The 18,006-nt window shown below is 43.8% G+C and overlaps 1 protein-coding gene across 6 annotated transcripts in view; it reads left to right on the forward strand.

Annotated features, from left to right (window-relative positions):
* Window positions 1–15,815, forward strand: part of PTPN13 (protein tyrosine phosphatase non-receptor type 13) — a 224,670-nt gene extending 208,855 nt beyond the window's left edge. For 2 of the 6 annotated variants that reach the window (XM_062198537.1, XM_062198539.1), the window contains 6 exons: window positions 562–710; window positions 2,891–2,981; window positions 5,757–6,094; window positions 7,498–7,713; window positions 10,617–10,679; window positions 15,103–15,815. In XM_062198537.1, coding sequence (XP_062054521.1) covers window positions 562–710; window positions 2,891–2,981; window positions 5,757–6,094; window positions 7,498–7,713; window positions 10,617–10,679; window positions 15,103–15,204 — 959 coding nt within the window. In that variant the 3' untranslated portion in view covers window positions 15,205–15,815. The remainder of the gene's footprint in view (window positions 1–561; window positions 711–2,890; window positions 2,982–5,756; window positions 6,095–7,497; window positions 7,714–10,616; window positions 10,680–15,102) is intronic. The other 4 variants (XM_062198538.1, XM_062198540.1, XM_062198541.1 and 1 more) reach the window with 4 other exon arrangements.
* The last annotated feature ends 2,191 nt before the right edge of the window (window positions 15,816–18,006 follow it).

Here is an 18,006-nt window from a genome sequence, read left to right on the forward strand (position 1 = left end):
ATGTACTGTGGTAAAAATTTCCTGGGGCAGACCTTTGGTAAGTTAAGTAGCAGTTAAGATGCTACATGATAACACTTACATTCCCATATCCTAGTGCCTGGGTTCAAGTCCTGGCTCCACCTGTGATTCTAGTTTCCTGATAATGTGAGCCCTTGGAGGCAGCAGGTGATGGTTCAAGCACTTGGGTCCCAGTCACCCATGTGGGAGACCTGGATTAAGCACCTGACTTCTAGCTTGGGCCTGACCCATACCTGGCTGTTGGCAGGCATTTGGGGAGTGAAAGAGCAGATAGGAGAGTTCTCTCGTTTTGTCTTTGTCTCTCTCTGTCTCTCTGCCTTCCAAATAGACAAAAATAACTTTGTTAAACCTCCCCTGTGTTGATTGTAATTATCAGTATATTCATTCTTTTGCCTTATTAATTCTCTCATATTTAAAGATTCCCCCTTTTTATGATAGTAGATCACCCCCCTTTGTGAGAATATTCCCAAATTAATTCACTTGTGGGGTTAAGTAAGTTCTGAGAAAGTGTTCTTCTGACGCTCAGTGCTGTCTTCCTGTTAGATCATCCCTTTCTGACAACTGAGGAACTCACTGCACTTCCTGTGCTCAGAGTGCATCCTTCAGGCAAATACACTGGCACCAAGTTAAAGTCAGTCATTCGCATGTTGCGGGGTTTGCTGGACCAAGGAATTCCTTCTAAGGAGCTAGAGGTAAGTGGCATCTGCCAATGGTTCTTTCCCCAAGTGTATGTGTTTAGTAGTAAAGAAAAATGCGCCCTTATCAGCCCAAGGTCAGGAGAAATTTTGAAAATTGTTATTTACCCATTCTGTCTATAGTTTATCTACTTCCAACTCTAAAACACCATCTTATACCTCCTTTTTTTTTTTTTTTTTTTTTTTTTTTTTTTGACAGGCAGAGTGGACAGAGAGAGAGACAGAGAGAAAGGTCTTCCCTTTTTTTGCCATTGGTTCACCCTCCAATGGCCGCTGCGGCCGGCGCATCGCGCTGATCTGAAGGCAGGAGCAGGTGCTTCTCCTGGTCTCCTATGCGGGTGCAGGGCCCAAGGACCTAGGCCATCCTCCACTGCCCTCCCGGGCCATAGCAGAGAGCTGGCCTGGAACAGGGGCAACCGGGACAGAATCCAGCGCCCCAACTGGGACTAGAACCTGGTGTGCTGGTGCCGCAAGGCGGAGGATTAGCCTGTTAAGCCATGGCGCCGGCCTTATACCTACTATTAAATTTTTCTAATTAGAATTTTAGTAATATTGATTTAAAGGGTTTGCGGTAACTACTTGGAACTTGACAAATTTCCCTGAAGATTATCCTCCCTGCCTCCTGTATAAGGATAAAAAGGTTCTGAAGAGGCAACTATCAGTGTCAACCATCTGCTAAACTTAGTAATTATTACACTGTAGCTGCAATTCATCATTAGCAGCAGTTTCCAATTTTATGTGGCTCTGAGAATGTGTGCTGGAGTTCAGCAGCAGCTGCCCCCGTGGTCTTGTGACAACATCCACATTTATCACCAAGCAAATGACAAATGCAGCACCACTGTGCTTTTGGGGTTGACCTTGCCCTTCTGGCTCAGACCATCTGCTTATTTGCCTGTTTCCTGGGCTTTGTTGAATGAAAAGGAGTTACTACTGTTCTGCTCTTACTGCTTTGTAAATATTTCTCAAAATATTAATTCTATTGTGTAGCTTTGGAAACTGAAATAATAATTGAGGTATAGTCTTCCTTTCCCTAGATGTGCATTTTTACAGAACTATTTATTTCTTCATTAAGGTTTTAGGTTTAAATTGTCACCATCAGAGAACTGCCATCACAACCCTGACGGGCACATCTTCTTTGTTCTCTGTCACGGCAGCTCATTGATGTCTTTACTACATGTATTACAATATCTGTTTACTTTGCTGTTGCCCCTTTGTCCCAACAGGCTCTAAGCTCCATGAGAGCCAGAATCTTCTGCACCTGCTCACCACTGTGTTCCTAGCACTTATAACAGTGCCTTGCATACAATAGGCATTTGATAAATATTGTTGAAGGAGTGATTGAACCAAAGATTAGAAAGAGTTGACTTTAGAATACAGGAATATGATTATAACATGACCACCTGGAATATTCCAACACTATAAAGAAATTGTGCTCTGTCTTGTTACTTTAAGCCAAGGGTGTTTTCATGAGTTGTACTTTTTTTTGACAGGCAGGGTGGACAGTGAGAGAGAGAGACAGAGAGAAAGGTCTTCCTTTGTTCACCCTCCAATGGCCGCCGCGGCCGGCGCATCGCGCTGATCCAAAGCCAGGAGCCAGGTGCTTCTCCTGGTCTCCCATGGGGTGCAGGGCCCAAGCACTTGGGCCATCCTCCACCGCACTCCCTGGCCATAGCAGAGAGCTGGCCTGGAAGAGGGGCAACTGGGAAAGAATCTGGCACCCCGACCAGGACTAGAACCCGCTGTGCTGGCGCCACAAGGCGGAGCATTAGCCTATTGAGCCGTGGCGCCAGCCATGAGTTGTACTTTTTAACTGAATTTTAAATTAAGACACAACATGCTATCTCATAAAGTAGTTGACTGCAGTATGTTCAGTTAAAGGTATTTGCAACAAAAAGTACTTCAAAAAGTTCATGAAAAATGGAAATAAAAGGTGGTTTATTTTGGTGCAAAATTTTTTTTCCATAATATGCATTTTCCATGAACTTTTTAATTACTCCTCATAGTTCAACACTGGTCTATCAGTTCAGTATTGAATTTAGTCTTATTTAAGACACATCTATGTCCCAACCCTCAAAGTCAGCTCTAACAGCCAACTTTGCATGCTGTACATTTAAAGCATTTCAGTTACTGAATTACTGCTTAACAAATTCAATTTTACTTCCATTCATTGCTTACAGAACCTTCAAGAATTAAAACCTTTGGATCAGTGTCTAATTGGACAGACCAAGGAAAACAGAAGGAAGAACAGATATAAAAATATACTTCCGTGTAAGTTCCAATTTGGCCTCAAATTCAGTTTGTGTTTAACAGAATTTGAACTGATTTAAGATGTTTATGCTAGTTTAACCTACAGTCCCTCACATAAGCATGTGTCTATACACACTTAAGAGGTTTACGTGAGTACCAAATAAAGTAGATATACAACATGAATTCCCTTTTAAATTTTCTATGTACTCTGAAAATGAGAGGAATCAAATATTTCAGATATTCCTGAATTTTTATTAACATAATATTAAAAATTAATCAGTGATGCCAAATCAGTAATTTTAAAGTCTTTATGTCTGAATTGGCTTTTGGATAAGCATTATATTGGGTTCATGTGTCATAACCACCATCAATTTATCCCACTCATTTTTAGAGCTGTGTCTGGGATTAATAGCTAATGGGATTAACATCTGTCTACAGTGATAACTAGCAGGCTGCATTAGGCTCTTAATCATTTCAGACACTAGAAGGAAATTCCATTCAGGTCTCCTACATGGGTGGCAGGGACCCAATTTCTTGGGCCATCTTACACTGCTTTCCAAGTTGTACTAACAGAGAGCTGAGTTGGAAGTAGAGCAGTCAGGACTCAAACCAGCACTCATATGGGATACCAGTATTGCAGGCTTGTGGCTTAACTCTCCTCACCACCACAATGTCAGCCCCCAGAAAGAAGATTTTTTATAAAGATTTTATTCATTTATTTAAAAGGCAGAGGCAGAAAGAAAGAAAAAGAGAAGTCTTCCATCTGCTGGTTCACTCCCCAAATGGCCAGAGCTGGGCCAATCTGAAGCCAGGAGCTTCTTCCAGGCCTCTCATGTGGGTACAGGAGCCCAAGGACTTGGGCTATCTTCTACTGCTTTCCCAAGCCATAACAGAGAGCTGCATCAGAAGTGGAGCAGGTGGAACTTGAACCGACGCCCATATGGGATGCCGGCACTACAGGCGGTGGCTTTACCTGCTATGCCACAGTGCCAGCCCCATAGAAAGAAAATTCTTTGAGATCTATTATTTATTTCAATGGTGGAGTTACAGAGAGAGAACAAAAGAAAGAGATATCAATCTTTAATCAGTGAATGCTAATTCATTCCTCAAATGGCCACAACAACTGGGGCAGGCCAAAGTTAGGAGCCTGGAACTCTATCCAGGTCTCCCATGTGGGTGACAGAGACCCAAGCACTTGGGTCATCTTCCAGTGCCTTCCCAGGCATATTAACAGGAAGCTGAATCGGAAATGGAGCAGCTGGGACTCAAACCAGCACTCATATGGGATGCTGGTGTCACAGGCAGCAGTTTGACCTTCTGCAGCAAAATACCATATCCCCCACCTCCCAATTAAGCAAATTAAAACAATGATTTGGGGGCTGGAGCTGTGGCTCAGCAGGTTAAGCAGCCATCTGCAGCACTACATCTCATGTGGATTCTGGTTTAAGTCCCTGCTGCTCCACTTCTGATCCAGCTCCCTACTAATGTGCCTGGGAAAGCAGCAGAAGATGGCCCACGTGCTTGGTTCCCTGCAGCCAAGTAGGAGACCCAGAAGAAGCTCCTGGCTCCTGGCTTCAGATCGTCCCAGCTCCAGCCATTGCTGCCATTTGGGGAGTGAACCAAATGGAATGAGAATGGAAGATTCTCTCTCTCTCTCTCTCTCTCTCTCTCTCTCTCTCTCTCCATTTGGGAAGAAACAGTGGATTTCTTTCTCTCTCTCCCTCCCTCCCTGTCTCTCTCTCTCCCTCCCTCCCTCCCTCCCTCCTCTCATGCACACGCTCGCTCGCTCTCTCTCTTAACTCTTCCTTCCAAGTATATAAAATAAATATTTTTTTAAAAACTATTTTTAAAAATGGAGAAGATCATTGCTTGGCATAACATAGAGGAGAAATATTTAAGGCAAAAAAAAAGTCAAATGGGTATCCCAGAGTCAGAATGGAACAAGTCACAAAACCGAAGCTGAGTGGATTCATGTCCATTAAACAAATAGCCAGGGTGTACTATGAGATAGAGATCAAGTCAGAAGCGGCAACTGACAGAGGATTCTGAAACCTGTTATAACAAGATTTTACAATCTTTGGAATTATGAGTTAAATTTATATATGTTTGAAATGGAAATAACTTCTAATGTATACATATAAATTTATAGTCTTACATAAACTGTTATAACCTCAGTAAAAGATAATTTAATGTGTATTTTTTACTGGGGCAGCTTAGTTTAAAAACTTACATTTTGACTCTTGAAATTAGAATTAGACAAGGGCCTATATGCCTAGAGAGTAAAATGAGTAGCCTTTTTATTATGTTAATTTTTTCTTTTGGTTGTCTATTTAACATAATACAACTTAATTGGGTGAGTGAGAATTAATTATGCCAATATTATTTTCAGAATTTAATAGTATCATACTAATGTTATTAATTTTCATTCTATGAAAAAGTTTTTTGGCTTGTCAGTAGTATTGTCATCAGCATTACAATAATAAAGAAGTAGCAAAGTTGTTCTTTTTTGTTTCTCTAGATACTAAGAAATTCTAAATGTATTAATTTGCTAATTTTAATTTCTGAAATCTATTTAAATAATAAACACCAAATTTCATGTCAGAAACTCACTCACCTGGCATTTTAGATGCACTTATAAAATCAGCCAAACGTTTGAAAATACTAGTTGTATGAAAATGTGTGTTTGTGATCTCATCGATGGTTGAGGAATTTCTCAGGATCTTTGACTTACACTGTCTTGGAAGACTCTTGTTTAAAGCACACGCTATAGATGGTTTTGTGGTGGGAAATTCACAGATGATGCCACAAGAGTTCCCCTTGGAGATGAAGGTGGATATATCAACGCCAGCTTCATTAGGATACCTGTGGGGAAAGAAGAGTTTGTTTACATTGCCTGCCAGGGCCCTCTTCCCACGACTGTTGGAGATTTCTGGCAGATGATTTGGGAACAAAACTCCTCAGTGATAGCCATGATGACCCAAGAAGTAGAAGGAGAAAAAATCAAATGCCAGCGCTATTGGCCTAATATCCTAGGCAAAACAACGATGGTCAACGACAGACTGCGGCTGGCCCTTGTGAGAGTGCAGCAGCTGAAGGGCTTTGTCCTGCGGGCAATGACCCTAGAGGACATTCAGGTGAGTGACTTAATCTTCCCATTCAGTCACAAGGCGCACCTCCCAGCTGGAACCCCGGCTGGCCTCTCCCATGCCAGCCCCGTGACGTTCTGGTTCTTACTGCAGAGGCACCCATGCCACCTATCCTGTGTCTAGTATAATTTTAAATGTGTCCTTCTTCATGAGCCACCACTTTCCTCCAGTACACAGGGCTTTTCATGCCATCCCTCATTAGCTTCTGCTCAGTGACAGCACAAAATGGCTCAGAAGCTGCATGCTGGAAACTTGAAGTCAAACCTCTAAAGAGATTAAAACTGGTTTTGAAACTCTAAGTAGAAAAATATTTCCTCAAAAGGCAATCTATTTATGATTATATAGACAACTGTAGCATAAACAGTTATCATTTAGAGAAATCCTTCTGCAGCCACCTAACCAGCTGAATAAATGTAGCTTGAATTAGGGAAGTGGCCACAGCTTAAGTGAAGCAGCTGCTGCTTCCTCACCTCCGCACTCCTCCCCCAGTAATCCTGGCCAGGTGCCAATCCTGTGTCTCCCACTGGAGGTCTAGCCTGCTCAAAGAAACATGGTGCTTTTGCTTCCCTGTCAGCTCAGTTCTACTGGTGTCATGTAAACATAGCCTGAGAATTTCCTCCCTTGTTTGTATAAAGAATTACAGATTATACCTCTTTATTTATTTCCACTAGCTTACCTGTTACTTAGGTGAGCACAGTTGTCCAGTATTCCTCAAATGATTTGTTCACTGAGTCCACACATTGATAGAACACAGGTCCTGTTATGACCCTAGGGATTCATCCATCGGCAACACAAACAGAAAGAATTCCCTTGCTTCTTGGAGCTCCCTTGCTAATGAGATGATGGTGTGGAGGGGCTATGGGAAAAAGCAAAGCTGGAAAGGCCAGATGGGAGAGGGAGAAGGCTGAGAGCCTGACTGTGAAGGAACTGAGTGGGCCATGGACGAGGGTGGGGGCAGGGGCAGTAGTCCAGTCAGAATGAGCCAGTGCAGAGGCCCTGAGTTTGAACTGTGCCCAGTGTATCTAGAAGACCACACAGAGGGCTGGGGCAGGGGTTAGGGCTGAGAGATGACAATCCAGATTAGGGGGGTCTGTTACCTCAGAGCCATTGCAATGACTCTGGCTTTCATCTGGGGTGGACTTGCCATGGAGTCACCAAAGAAGGTTATCTTTATCAAAATGTAATTTGTTTTCAGTTTCACCAATATTATGGATATAGCAACCTCCTTGTGAAAGACCGTCCAGTTTCTCCTAATAGAGTCTTTTAGTCTCTTCTGTTTTTTCTTTGCTCTGATTCATGGACAAAATTTGAAAGGCCAGGATAATAAAAAAGTAATTACGTATGAACAATATAGCGAGTCATTCTCTACTTATTCTGTTGTACCATCTCAGACAGGAGAGAGGCGACGTATTTCTCATCTGAATTTCACTGCCTGGCCAGACCACGACACACCGTCTCGGCCCGACGACCTGCTCACTTTCATCTCGTACATGAGACACATCCATAGATCAGGCCCAATCGTCACGCACTGCAGCGCTGGCATCGGACGCTCAGGGACCCTGATCTGCATAGATGTGGTTCTAGGATTAATCAGCCAGGATCTTGATGTGAGTATAAGATGATTGAGATTTGATCAGAAATAACATTAACACGAGAATTGGTGAGAATTGTGTCATGGCAATTATCATGCAATTGCTATGATACTGAAAATCTAATTAATAAAATTATATTGTATTAATTATATTAATAAAATCCTTTAAAAATAAAACTTAAATGCTAAAAACAAACTTTAAAAATTTCAGTAGGTGCCAGCACTGTGGCATAGTTGGTAATGCCACCACCTGTGACACTGGCATCCCACAAGGGTGCCAGCCTGAATCCCAGTTGCTCTACTTCCATCCAGCTCCCTGCTAATGCACCTGGGAAAACAGTGGAAGATGGCCCAAGTGCTTGGGCCCCTACCACCCATGTGGGAGACCTGGAAGCAGCTCCTGGCTCCTACCTTTTGGCCTGGCCCAGCTGCAGCCATTGCAGCCACTGGGGTAGTAAAGTAGCAGATGGAAGTGCTCACATGTGTTCTCTCTCTCTCTCTCTCTTTCTTTCTCTCTCTTTTTTTTTTTTTTTTTTTAAGATTTATTTATTTATTTGAAAGAGTTACACAGAGAGGAGAAGCAGAGAGAGAGGTCTTCCATCTGATGGTTCACTCCCCAGATGGCCGCAACAGCCGGAGCTGTGCCAATCCAAAGACAAGAGCCAGGAGCTTCTTCCGGGTCTCCCATGTGGATGCAGGGCCCAAGGACTTAGGCCATCTTCCACTGCTCTTCCAGGCCATAGCAGAGAGCTGGATCGGAAGTGGAGAAGCCAGGACTCGAACTGGGGCCCATATGGGATTCTAGTGTTTCAGGCCAGGGCATTAACCCGCTGCACCACAGCGCCTGCCCCCTTCTTTCTCTTTCTGTGTGTATGTCTCCCTCTCTCTGTAAGTCTGACATTCAATAAATAAATAAATCTGAAAAAAACAATTTCAGTAGAAAATATGAATGTATATTTTACTGACTTTAAAATAGGGAAAGATTTCTTAAAATCACAAAAAAAAGTAAAAAACTGATAAATTGGGGAGAAAACAGAATCTAATTTTTATATACTATTATGATCTTGATGTTTTCTGTTAGCCTACAGGAATACCTTCATTCCCTTATTAAATAGAGTTATGTTTTAGTAACATTGTTATTCAAAATGTGAGAGAGTGTAATGAAAAGAAAAAGCACCTCTATTTGTATTACTGACTTTTTTGTTGTTGTTTCTGGGATTTTCGTTTGCTGTTTTAAAGGCAGAGTTAGAGAGAGAGAGAGACAGAGACAAAAGTGAGATCTGCTGGTTCCTTCCCCAAATGGCCACAACAGCTAGGACTGGGCCAGGCAGAATCCAGAAACCAGGAGCTTCAGCTGGGTCTCCCACACGGGTGACAAGGGCCCAAGCACTCAGGCCATCTTCCACTGCCTTCCCAATTGCACTAGTGGGAAGTTGAAGGGGAAGTGGAGTATCTAGGATGCAAACTGGCACCTATACAGGATACTGGTTTTGAAGGTAGAGGCTTTATCCACTGTACCACAACACCAGCCTCTGCGGCCTTTTTTTTTTATGGTGTGTTCAAAAGTTCTTTATGCAGTGTTAGCATTTTACCCTTATAGTCTTTAGGATTATATAAGATAGTTTTGTTACCATACTTTAGAAATACAAATACAGGAGTATTTTTTAAAAGTACATTTCTGAAATGACAAAGCTTGGGATTTTTTTATTGTTATTAATACAAAGAGAACAGATTCCATGTATTTCATAGGTACAGTTCTAAGAAGACAACCATAATTCCTTTCCTCTCCCTGTCCCTCCTGAAAGCCCCTCCTTCCTTTTTTCTTTAATTTTTGCAAAGACATAATTTCAATTCCCTGAATTCACCAGTAACCATAATATTCAACAAGTAAAAAGTAGGAAGATCACAGCTCCACAAGAATATAAACAAGGGCTAAAAATAACAATCATATCACAGAAACTTGGGTTTTTTTATTATCTAAACAAAGTCTCAATAAAAAAATAAGGCAGATCTTACTTTTGAATCTAAATTATTACAAAACTTACTTAAAACATCACAGTATCTTTACTGTATATGATATATAATTGAAATCATTGTCTTTTTTAAAGATGTATTTATTTATTTGAAAGTTATACAGAGAAGGAAAGGCAGAGAGAGAGAGAGATGTCTCCCATCTGCTGGTTCACTCTCCAAATGGCCGCAGTGGCTGGAGCTGTGCCGATCTGAAGCCAGGAGCCAGGAGCTTCTTCCAGGTCTCCCACTTGGGTGCAGGGGCCCAAGGACTTGAACCATCTTCCACTGCTTTTCCAGGCCATAGCAGAGAGCTGGATCAGAAGTGGAGCAGCTGGGACTTGAACCGACGCCCATATGGGATGCCGGCGCTGCAGGTGGAGGCTTAATACACTACACCACAGCACCAGCCCCAAAGTCATTGTCTTCTAAAGGACTTTAGTTACAAACAGTTCTGTCGCACACTTCATGTGGTAGTTTATCTACTGCAATAATTTAAATAGGACTAAACCAAATAATCCATTTCTCTTTTGTTTCAAACTGTTACCTATCAGCTAAAATCAAAAGATCTGTTTCCTGAAAGTAATGGGTAAGGAAAAAATTTACCTTTTTTTATTGCGTAATAGCAATGAGTCAGTTTCCGGGGGGAGTGGAGGGGGATAATTTGTACCAGTGAATTTTCATATGAAGTAACCTGCTGTAATTCTTTTTAAAAGAGCGTTCCTAACATGGCCAAATGATGACAGTCAGTGCCTGAGCCATTTTGTCCAGGAGGATTTCCCAAGATAACTGGAAGGGGAAGAAGAGTGGGGTACAGAATCCCACATAAGCCACCCCTCTGTGACCCCTTTGGGGCTCAAATCCAGTTACCCATTTTATCTGAAACATATGTTCTCCTTCTGTTGGCAGTTTGACATCTCTGATGTGGTGCGCTGCATGAGACTACAAAGACATGGGATGGTTCAGACTGAGGTGAGTCTCACTGTCTTCTAATGCAGGTTTTTGTAAAGATGCTAACATTTTTAAAGTTCCTGTTAAACCATCTGTCTGTTTTGAGGATTCCTACATTATAACATAAAATCAAATATTTACTGCAGTAAAGAAAACATTTTCAAACACGAAGGCTAATTCAGAAAAAATTAAAATATTTCTAGACTGCCTTTTAAAAATGTTACCTTTTAATCTAAAAATAAAGAGGCCGGCGCCGCGGCTCACTAGGCTAATCCTCCGCCTTGCGGCGCCGGCACACCAGGTTCTAGTCCCGGTCGGGGCACCGGATTCTGTCCCGGTTACCCTCTTCCAGGCCAGCTCTCTGCTGTGGCCAGGGAGTGCAGTGGAGGATGGCCCAGGTGCTTGGGCCCTGCACCCCATGGGAGACCAGGAGAAGCACCTGGCTCCTGCCATTGGATCAGCGCGGTGCGCTAGCCGCAGCACGCCAGCCGCGGCGGCCATTGGAGGGTGAACCAACGGCAAAAGGAAGACCTTTCTCTCTCTCTCTCTCTCTCTCTCTCTCTCTCTCTCTCTCTCTCTCTCTCCCTCTCACTGTCTACTCTGCCTGTCAAAAAAAAAAATTTTTTTTAAATAAAGAAATGCAATATCATTACAGAGAATGGTAGATTGCAGAGAATGAGACAGGGAGATAGCATGTTGGGGGCAGGGATTGGGAATGGTATGGCTTTCCTTCCCCATTTCCAATCTAAAAAAGAGATAGAAGGTAGGACTTTTTGTTCTGGAAGTTCTCCAAGGCGGAATGGCTTTATCAGCTCTGGCTGGAAGACAGCAGGGCAAGCCCAGGTTAGAGAGAGGCTCTCCTCGGCGGGAGAGGGAATGGTACCTCCATTTGTCCCCTGGCCATGTCATTTTCATTTTTTGACCTAAAATCAAACCGTGCACTATATCACCTGCTGACTTACAGTTGCGTCCTTCGTGGAGGCTTCATTGTTACTGTCTGTCTGGTTTTTTTTTTTGTTTTTTTTTTTTTTTTTTTTTTTAGAAAACTTTTATTTTCTAAATATAAATTTTGAAAGTACAACTTTTGGATTATAGCAGTTTTTCCTCCCATAACCCTCTTCCTACTTGCAAACCATCCCATCTCCCACTCCCTCTCCCGTCCCATTCTTCATTAAGATTCATTTTTAATTATCTTTATATACAGAAGATCAACTCTATACTGAGTAAAGATTTCAACAGTTTGCACCCACACAGAAACACAAAGTATAAAGTACTGTTTGAGTACTAGTTTTACCGTTAATTCTCATAGTACAACACATTAAGGACAGAGATCATACATGGGAAGTAGGTGCACAGTGACTCCTGTTGTTGATTTAACAATTGACACTCTTATTTATGACGTCAGTAATCACCCGAGGCTCTTGTCATGAGCTGCCAAGGTTATGGAAACCTCTTGGGTTCACAAACTCCGACCTTATTTAGACAAGGCCATAGTCAAAGTGGAAGTTCTCTCCACCCTTCAGAGAAAGGTACCGCCTTCGTTAATGGCCCCTTCTTTCCACTGGGATCTCACTCACAGAGATCTTTGATTTAGGTCATTTTCTGCCACCGTGTCTTGGCTTTCCATGCCTGAGAAACTCTCATAGGCTTTTTACCCAGATCCGAATGCCTTAAGGGCTGATTCTGAGGCCAGAGTGCTGTTTAGGACATCTGCCATTCTATGAGTCTGCTGTGTATCCTGCTTCCCATGTTGGATTGTTCTCTCCTTTTTAATTGTATCAATTATTATTAGCAGACACTGATCTTATTTATGTGATCCCTTTGACATTTAATCCTATTTTTATGATCAATTATGAACTTAAACTGATCACTTTAACTAGTAAGATGGCATTGGTACATGCCAACTTAACGGGATATTGTCTGTCTGTCTTCACTGACTAAAGTTCCACTCTCCATCTTCTTTGTATGTGGGGTGTGAAAGGTATAAAGTCATGTTTCTCTACCTCTTAAAAATATATACAAAATTTACTAAATATGTTTAAAGTTAGAATATGTCTACTTCCCTTCATATTTGTTTTTTAATTATTTACTTATTTTATACGAAAGAGCCAGACACGGACCACACAGGATCCGAGCCAGCAGCTGCAAACTCACCCTGGGCCCCAGGCTGGCAGGGAGCCAAGCACCTGAGCCACCACCTACTGTTTCCCAGGGTATATGTTAGCAGGAACTTGGGATCAGGAGTCGAGTCAGGACTTGAACCCAGGCCCTCCAATACGTGATGCGGGCATCCAAGCACATCTTATCCACTGTGACAGATACCCACCACATAGACCTTTTTAATCCAAATTAAGGCTGCCAAATATGAAGCTGATTCACAGGCATAGTTTTTAGGTAAGGAAAACACGCTTCTCCGAAAAAGCGGTTCTTTGGACCCAGGAAGTTCATTCATTCATTTGTTCATCCAGCAGGTATTGGTTGAGTTCCTTCTGTGTACCAGAAACTCTTCTAGGTGCTTGGAGCACATCAGTGGCTAAAACAAAAATCTCTGCAATAATAACAAGGATAGGGGCCGGCGCGTGGCTCACTTGGTTAATCCTCCACCTGCAGCGCCGGCATCCCATAGGGGCGCGGTTCTAGTCCTGGCTGCCCCTCTTCCAGTTCAGTTCTCTGCTGTGGCCCAGGAAGGCAGTGGAGGATGGCCCAGGTGCTTGGGCCCCTGCACCCGCATGGGAGACCAGGAAGAAGCACCTGGCTCCTGGCTTCGGATCGGTGTAGTTCTGGCCGTAGCAGACATTTGAGGGGTGAACCAATGGAAGGAAGACCTTTCTCTCTGTCTGTATCTCTCACTAACTCTATCTGTCAAATAAACAACAAAAAATAATAACAAGGATATTCAAGAAGGGTGGTGGTGAGGAAGGGAGACCATAAATATATTAAATAAGTTAATTATATAAGAACTTTGAAAGTGTGGTCTGCCTGCATGGACGTCCAAGGTGGGAGTAGGTCTTATATATCCAAGAATGGGCACTGCCAGTCTGGCTGGGGTGGAGGAAGGAAGGCAGACAGTAGGACAAGGTGTGGGCAGAGGGGAGGTGACCAGGGCCAGGGCTTGGGCTTTCCTGAGTAAAGTGGGAGCCATTGCAGGATTACAGCATGGAGTGACATGATCTGACTCACGAGTTATCTGGGTGTTGTGCTAAAATAAGACCGACCTGGGAAGGAGAGACGGAGGGGTCAGTGGCAAGCACGACTGGGCCAGGCCAGGCTGTTAAGTAACAACAGGGCGAGAGAGGGTATTATACGGAGTGGACTTGCTAATAGATTGTGTGTGCTATAAGACAGAGACCAGGGTGAGTGGGAGGGAAGGTTCAAGTACAGATGAGCCCAAAAGGCCATCAAAAGGACCACTGCTGCTATTCCCAGAGAACTGGTGGTCTCTTTAGGAGTGTATTTTACATTCTTAAACACGTGTATACACGCAGGGTCATGCTCGCATATATACTTATGCCGTATTTTAAATGAGATTCCACTGTAGTTAGTCTTTTATTACTTGCCATTAATATTTTGTGAATTTTTATATCTAAATTTTTAAAAATTCATTTATTTGTTTCAAAGGCAGAGTTACAGAGAGGGAGAGACAGAGAGAGATCCCCTATCCACTGGTTCACTCCCTAGATGGTCGCAATGGCTGGACCTAGGCCAGGTGGAAGCCAGGAGCCTGGAACTCCGTCCAGGTCTCCCACTTGGATGGCAAGGGCCCAAGTAATTAAGCCATCTTCTTCTGCCTTCCCAGGCACTTTAGCAGAGAGCTGAATTGGAAGCAGAGCAGCCAGGACTCAAACCAGTACTCATATGGGATGTTGGTGTAGCAGGCAATAGCTTAACCCCGCTGCACCTCAACGCTGGCTACTATCTACTTATTTTTAGACTCATTCTTGCCAATTAAAAAAATCTTGATCCCCTGCACCATCAATGTAATAGAGAATTTCACCAAAACAATTCATTTTCAAGAAACTTTGATTTCCTTATTTTTTTCCCAAAATAAACTTATTTTGAATAGTTTCCCTTTTTAATGACTTCTTTATTATTTATTTTTTGACATTTCAGAATATCAAAATGAGCTCCATAAATTTAGGCAGAATTTTTTTGGAAGATTATTTTTCTATTAAATATCCTCAAAGCCCAAAAAGTAGAAGTGACCCACCAGAGATGTCAGCTAACACTGTGGGGCAGTGCCTCCCCCATTTCCCTCCTCATTTTGTCAACCTGGTTTCTAACTGTTATAATTTTTATGACACTACACTATACTACTGCTTACATTCAACATTTCAAACAGTATTATCAAAATTTCCCAAAAATCACTGCCCACAGTAGTGTAGCAGTATATCTAGAATATTTGCATTGTACATCTGTGGTTTTCCCCCTCTCTCTCTGGCCATAGGATCAATATATTTTCTGCTATCAAGTCATCCTTTACGTTCTGACCCGTCTCCAAGCCGAAGAAGAACAAAAAGAGCAGCCCCAGCCTCAGCCTCCGAAGTGACCGGACAGAGCAGCCTTTGGGACGTGTGTGTTTCTCTCCCCTTCACCGCCACAGACTCCTGCTCTCTGCTGATGGAAGATCTGGGAGCAGCAAGTCCAGACAGCACCACCGATTCTCCTTTGCCTTAGAGGGGTCTCCTCATAATAATACGTAACAGTGAAACGCTGTGTTTGTGCAGCTACTTTAACCTATGATGATTAAAAGGTTTCTAACACTAACTGAACAATGCAGATTTTAGGGATGTTGGAAGGTAGCATTTGATTATAGTGGACGTTGTTACAAGGACACGCTGAGTCTATTTTTTAATGTATCAATGTTGTTTATAGCAAAAAAAAATTTTTCCAGTATTTTGATAGTTATTTTATAGGGGATACTTGAAACCAGTATTTAAGCTTTAAGTGACAGTAATATTGGCATAGAAAAAAGTAGCAAGTGTTTACTATATCAATTTCTAAAGTTTACTATATAGAATTTCTTGTAATATATTTATATACTTTTTCATGAAAATGGAATTATGAGATAAGTTTGTAAGTGCATCATCTATTTGTAATGCATCATCTCACTTTGTAAATAAAAATACACCTTAAAACATGAATGAGCCAAAACTATGTACATTTTAAGTGTGTTCTTTAAAAAAAAAAAGTTTATTTATTTGAGAGGCAGAGTTAAAGAGAGAGGGAGAGATAGAGAGAGGTGTCTTCTGTCTGCTGGTTCTCTTCCCAGTTGGCCGCAACGGCCAGGGCTGGGCTGATCCAAAGCCAGGAGCCAGGAGCTTCTTTCAGGTGCAGGAGCCCAAGCACTTGGACCATCCTCCACTGCTTTCCCAGGTGCATTAGCGGGGAGCTGGATCAGAATTGGAGCAGCCAGGACACAAAAGGCGCTCTTAGGGGATGTTGGTGCCACAGGGGGAAACCTAACCCACTACAGCACAGCACCAGCCCCGCAGTATGTTGTTCTTTAACAACGCCCAGGCTCCTGGGAGGGCAGGGACCTCTAGACTCCAGCCCTATCTCTCCAGCTGATGGCAGGCATGTGGGCCACAGGGAGCGGGCATGGTGTCACAACTCCTGATAGATCTTCACAAAAGGCCAACGTGAGGGTGAGGTACTGGTACAGCAGCTGAGAAATCCAGAGTTGTCTCCCTTTCTCCCGCCGCCCTGTGAGAGGTGCCAGTTTTCTGTGCCCAGCCGATATGCAGAACAGAGTATTTTCCAGTCCTAGTCGTAGTGATACTCAGAATACTCTGGTCATCTGACCAAAAGGTAATCAAAGAGAACAGTACCAGGGCCGGCGCTATGGCATAGCAGGTGGAGCCACTGCCTGTAGTGCCCACATCCCATATCGGCACCGGTTCCAGTCCCGGCTGCTCTACTTCCAATCCAGCTCTCTGCTGTGGCCTGGGAAAACAGTGGAAGATGGCTCAAGTCCTTGGGCCCCTGCACCCACATGGGAGACCTGGAAGAAGCTCCTGACCCCTGGTTTCAGATCGGCGCAGCTCCAGTCATTGCAACCAATTGGGGAGTGAACCAGCAGATGGAAGACCCCTCTCTCTCTCTCTCTCTCTCTCTGCCTCTCCTTCTCTCTCTGTATAACTCTGACTTTCAAATAAATAAATAAATCTTAAAAAAAAAAAAAAAGGCCGGTGCCGTGGCTTAACAGGCTAATCCTCCGCCTTGCGGCGCCGGCACACCAGGTTCGAGTCCCGGTTGGGGTGCCAGATTCTATCCCAGTTGCCCCTCTTCCAGGCCAGCAATCTGCTATGGCCCGGGAGTGCAGTGGAGGATGGCCCAAGTGCTTGGGCCCTGCACCCCATGGGAGACCAGGAGAAGCATCTGGCTCCTGGCTTCGGATCAGCATGATGCGCTGGCCGCAGCGGCCATTGAAGGGTGAACCAGCGGCAAAAAGGAAGACCTTTCTCTCTGTCTCTCTCTCTCACTATCCACTCTGCCTGTAAAAAAAAAAAAAAAAAAGGAAAGAAAACAGTACCCTGCTAACTTGCGAGGTTTCTGTCTGGCTCTGCCAAACCGGAAGAAAACGATCAGCCTGAAAGAGCCGGCTTCAGCCTAGTGGTCCCCGAGCCTCGGCTCCAAACTTGTTTCCCTAAACACTACCCCTAACAGTATTTCTTTGAGCCATGAGCAATGCCATCCCGACCCCCAGGCGTCTGCCTGGCTCATCCTCCTGAGCCCGCAGCAGTTCCACGGCCAGCAATGTGCGCATCTAAAGGCGAGAGCGCCTCCATACACATGTGAGGCTTCCCAGTGCTGTGCTTACCCACCAGCTAGCAGGCTTGCAGTCCGCCTCTGAATCCTGCAAGCTGCACCAGCACCATTCCTGCTGCGGTCAGAAGAGTCTTTGTGGTTTGGGCTGTAGCCAGCGATGTCATTTGAAAACAAAAACAAAACAAAGTTTCTGTTTGCTTTAAAAGACTTTTGGAAATTCCTGTTGCGAGTGAGCTGGAATCATGAGGCCTTGTTTTCCTGTCATGGGCATGAAAGCAGGCCAGCCAGTGCTGGGAGCCAGGACAGCTGGAGGTGATTAGCTGCCACCTGAAGACAGCACAGGCGGGACAGAGCAGAGCTGGAGGCTGCTTTTAGGGAAGCAGCAGTGAGGAAATGGAGAACGTGGGCAGAAAATGCAGGTTTGGGCTTAATGACCCCGACGGGAAACGCGCAGTGAACGTGTTTGCTGCCCTCCTCTGGCGCCTGGCTCACCGCCATGCCCAGGGCTGAGCCATCTGCTGGGGCGTGCCGGTCGGAAAGCCAGGAACGCGAGGCGCACCCAAATAGCAGAGGAATGAAT

Source organism: Lepus europaeus, chromosome 8 (genome assembly GCF_033115175.1).
Source record: "Lepus europaeus isolate LE1 chromosome 8, mLepTim1.pri, whole genome shotgun sequence".
Classification (NCBI taxonomy): Eukaryota; Metazoa; Chordata; class Mammalia; order Lagomorpha; family Leporidae; genus Lepus; species Lepus europaeus.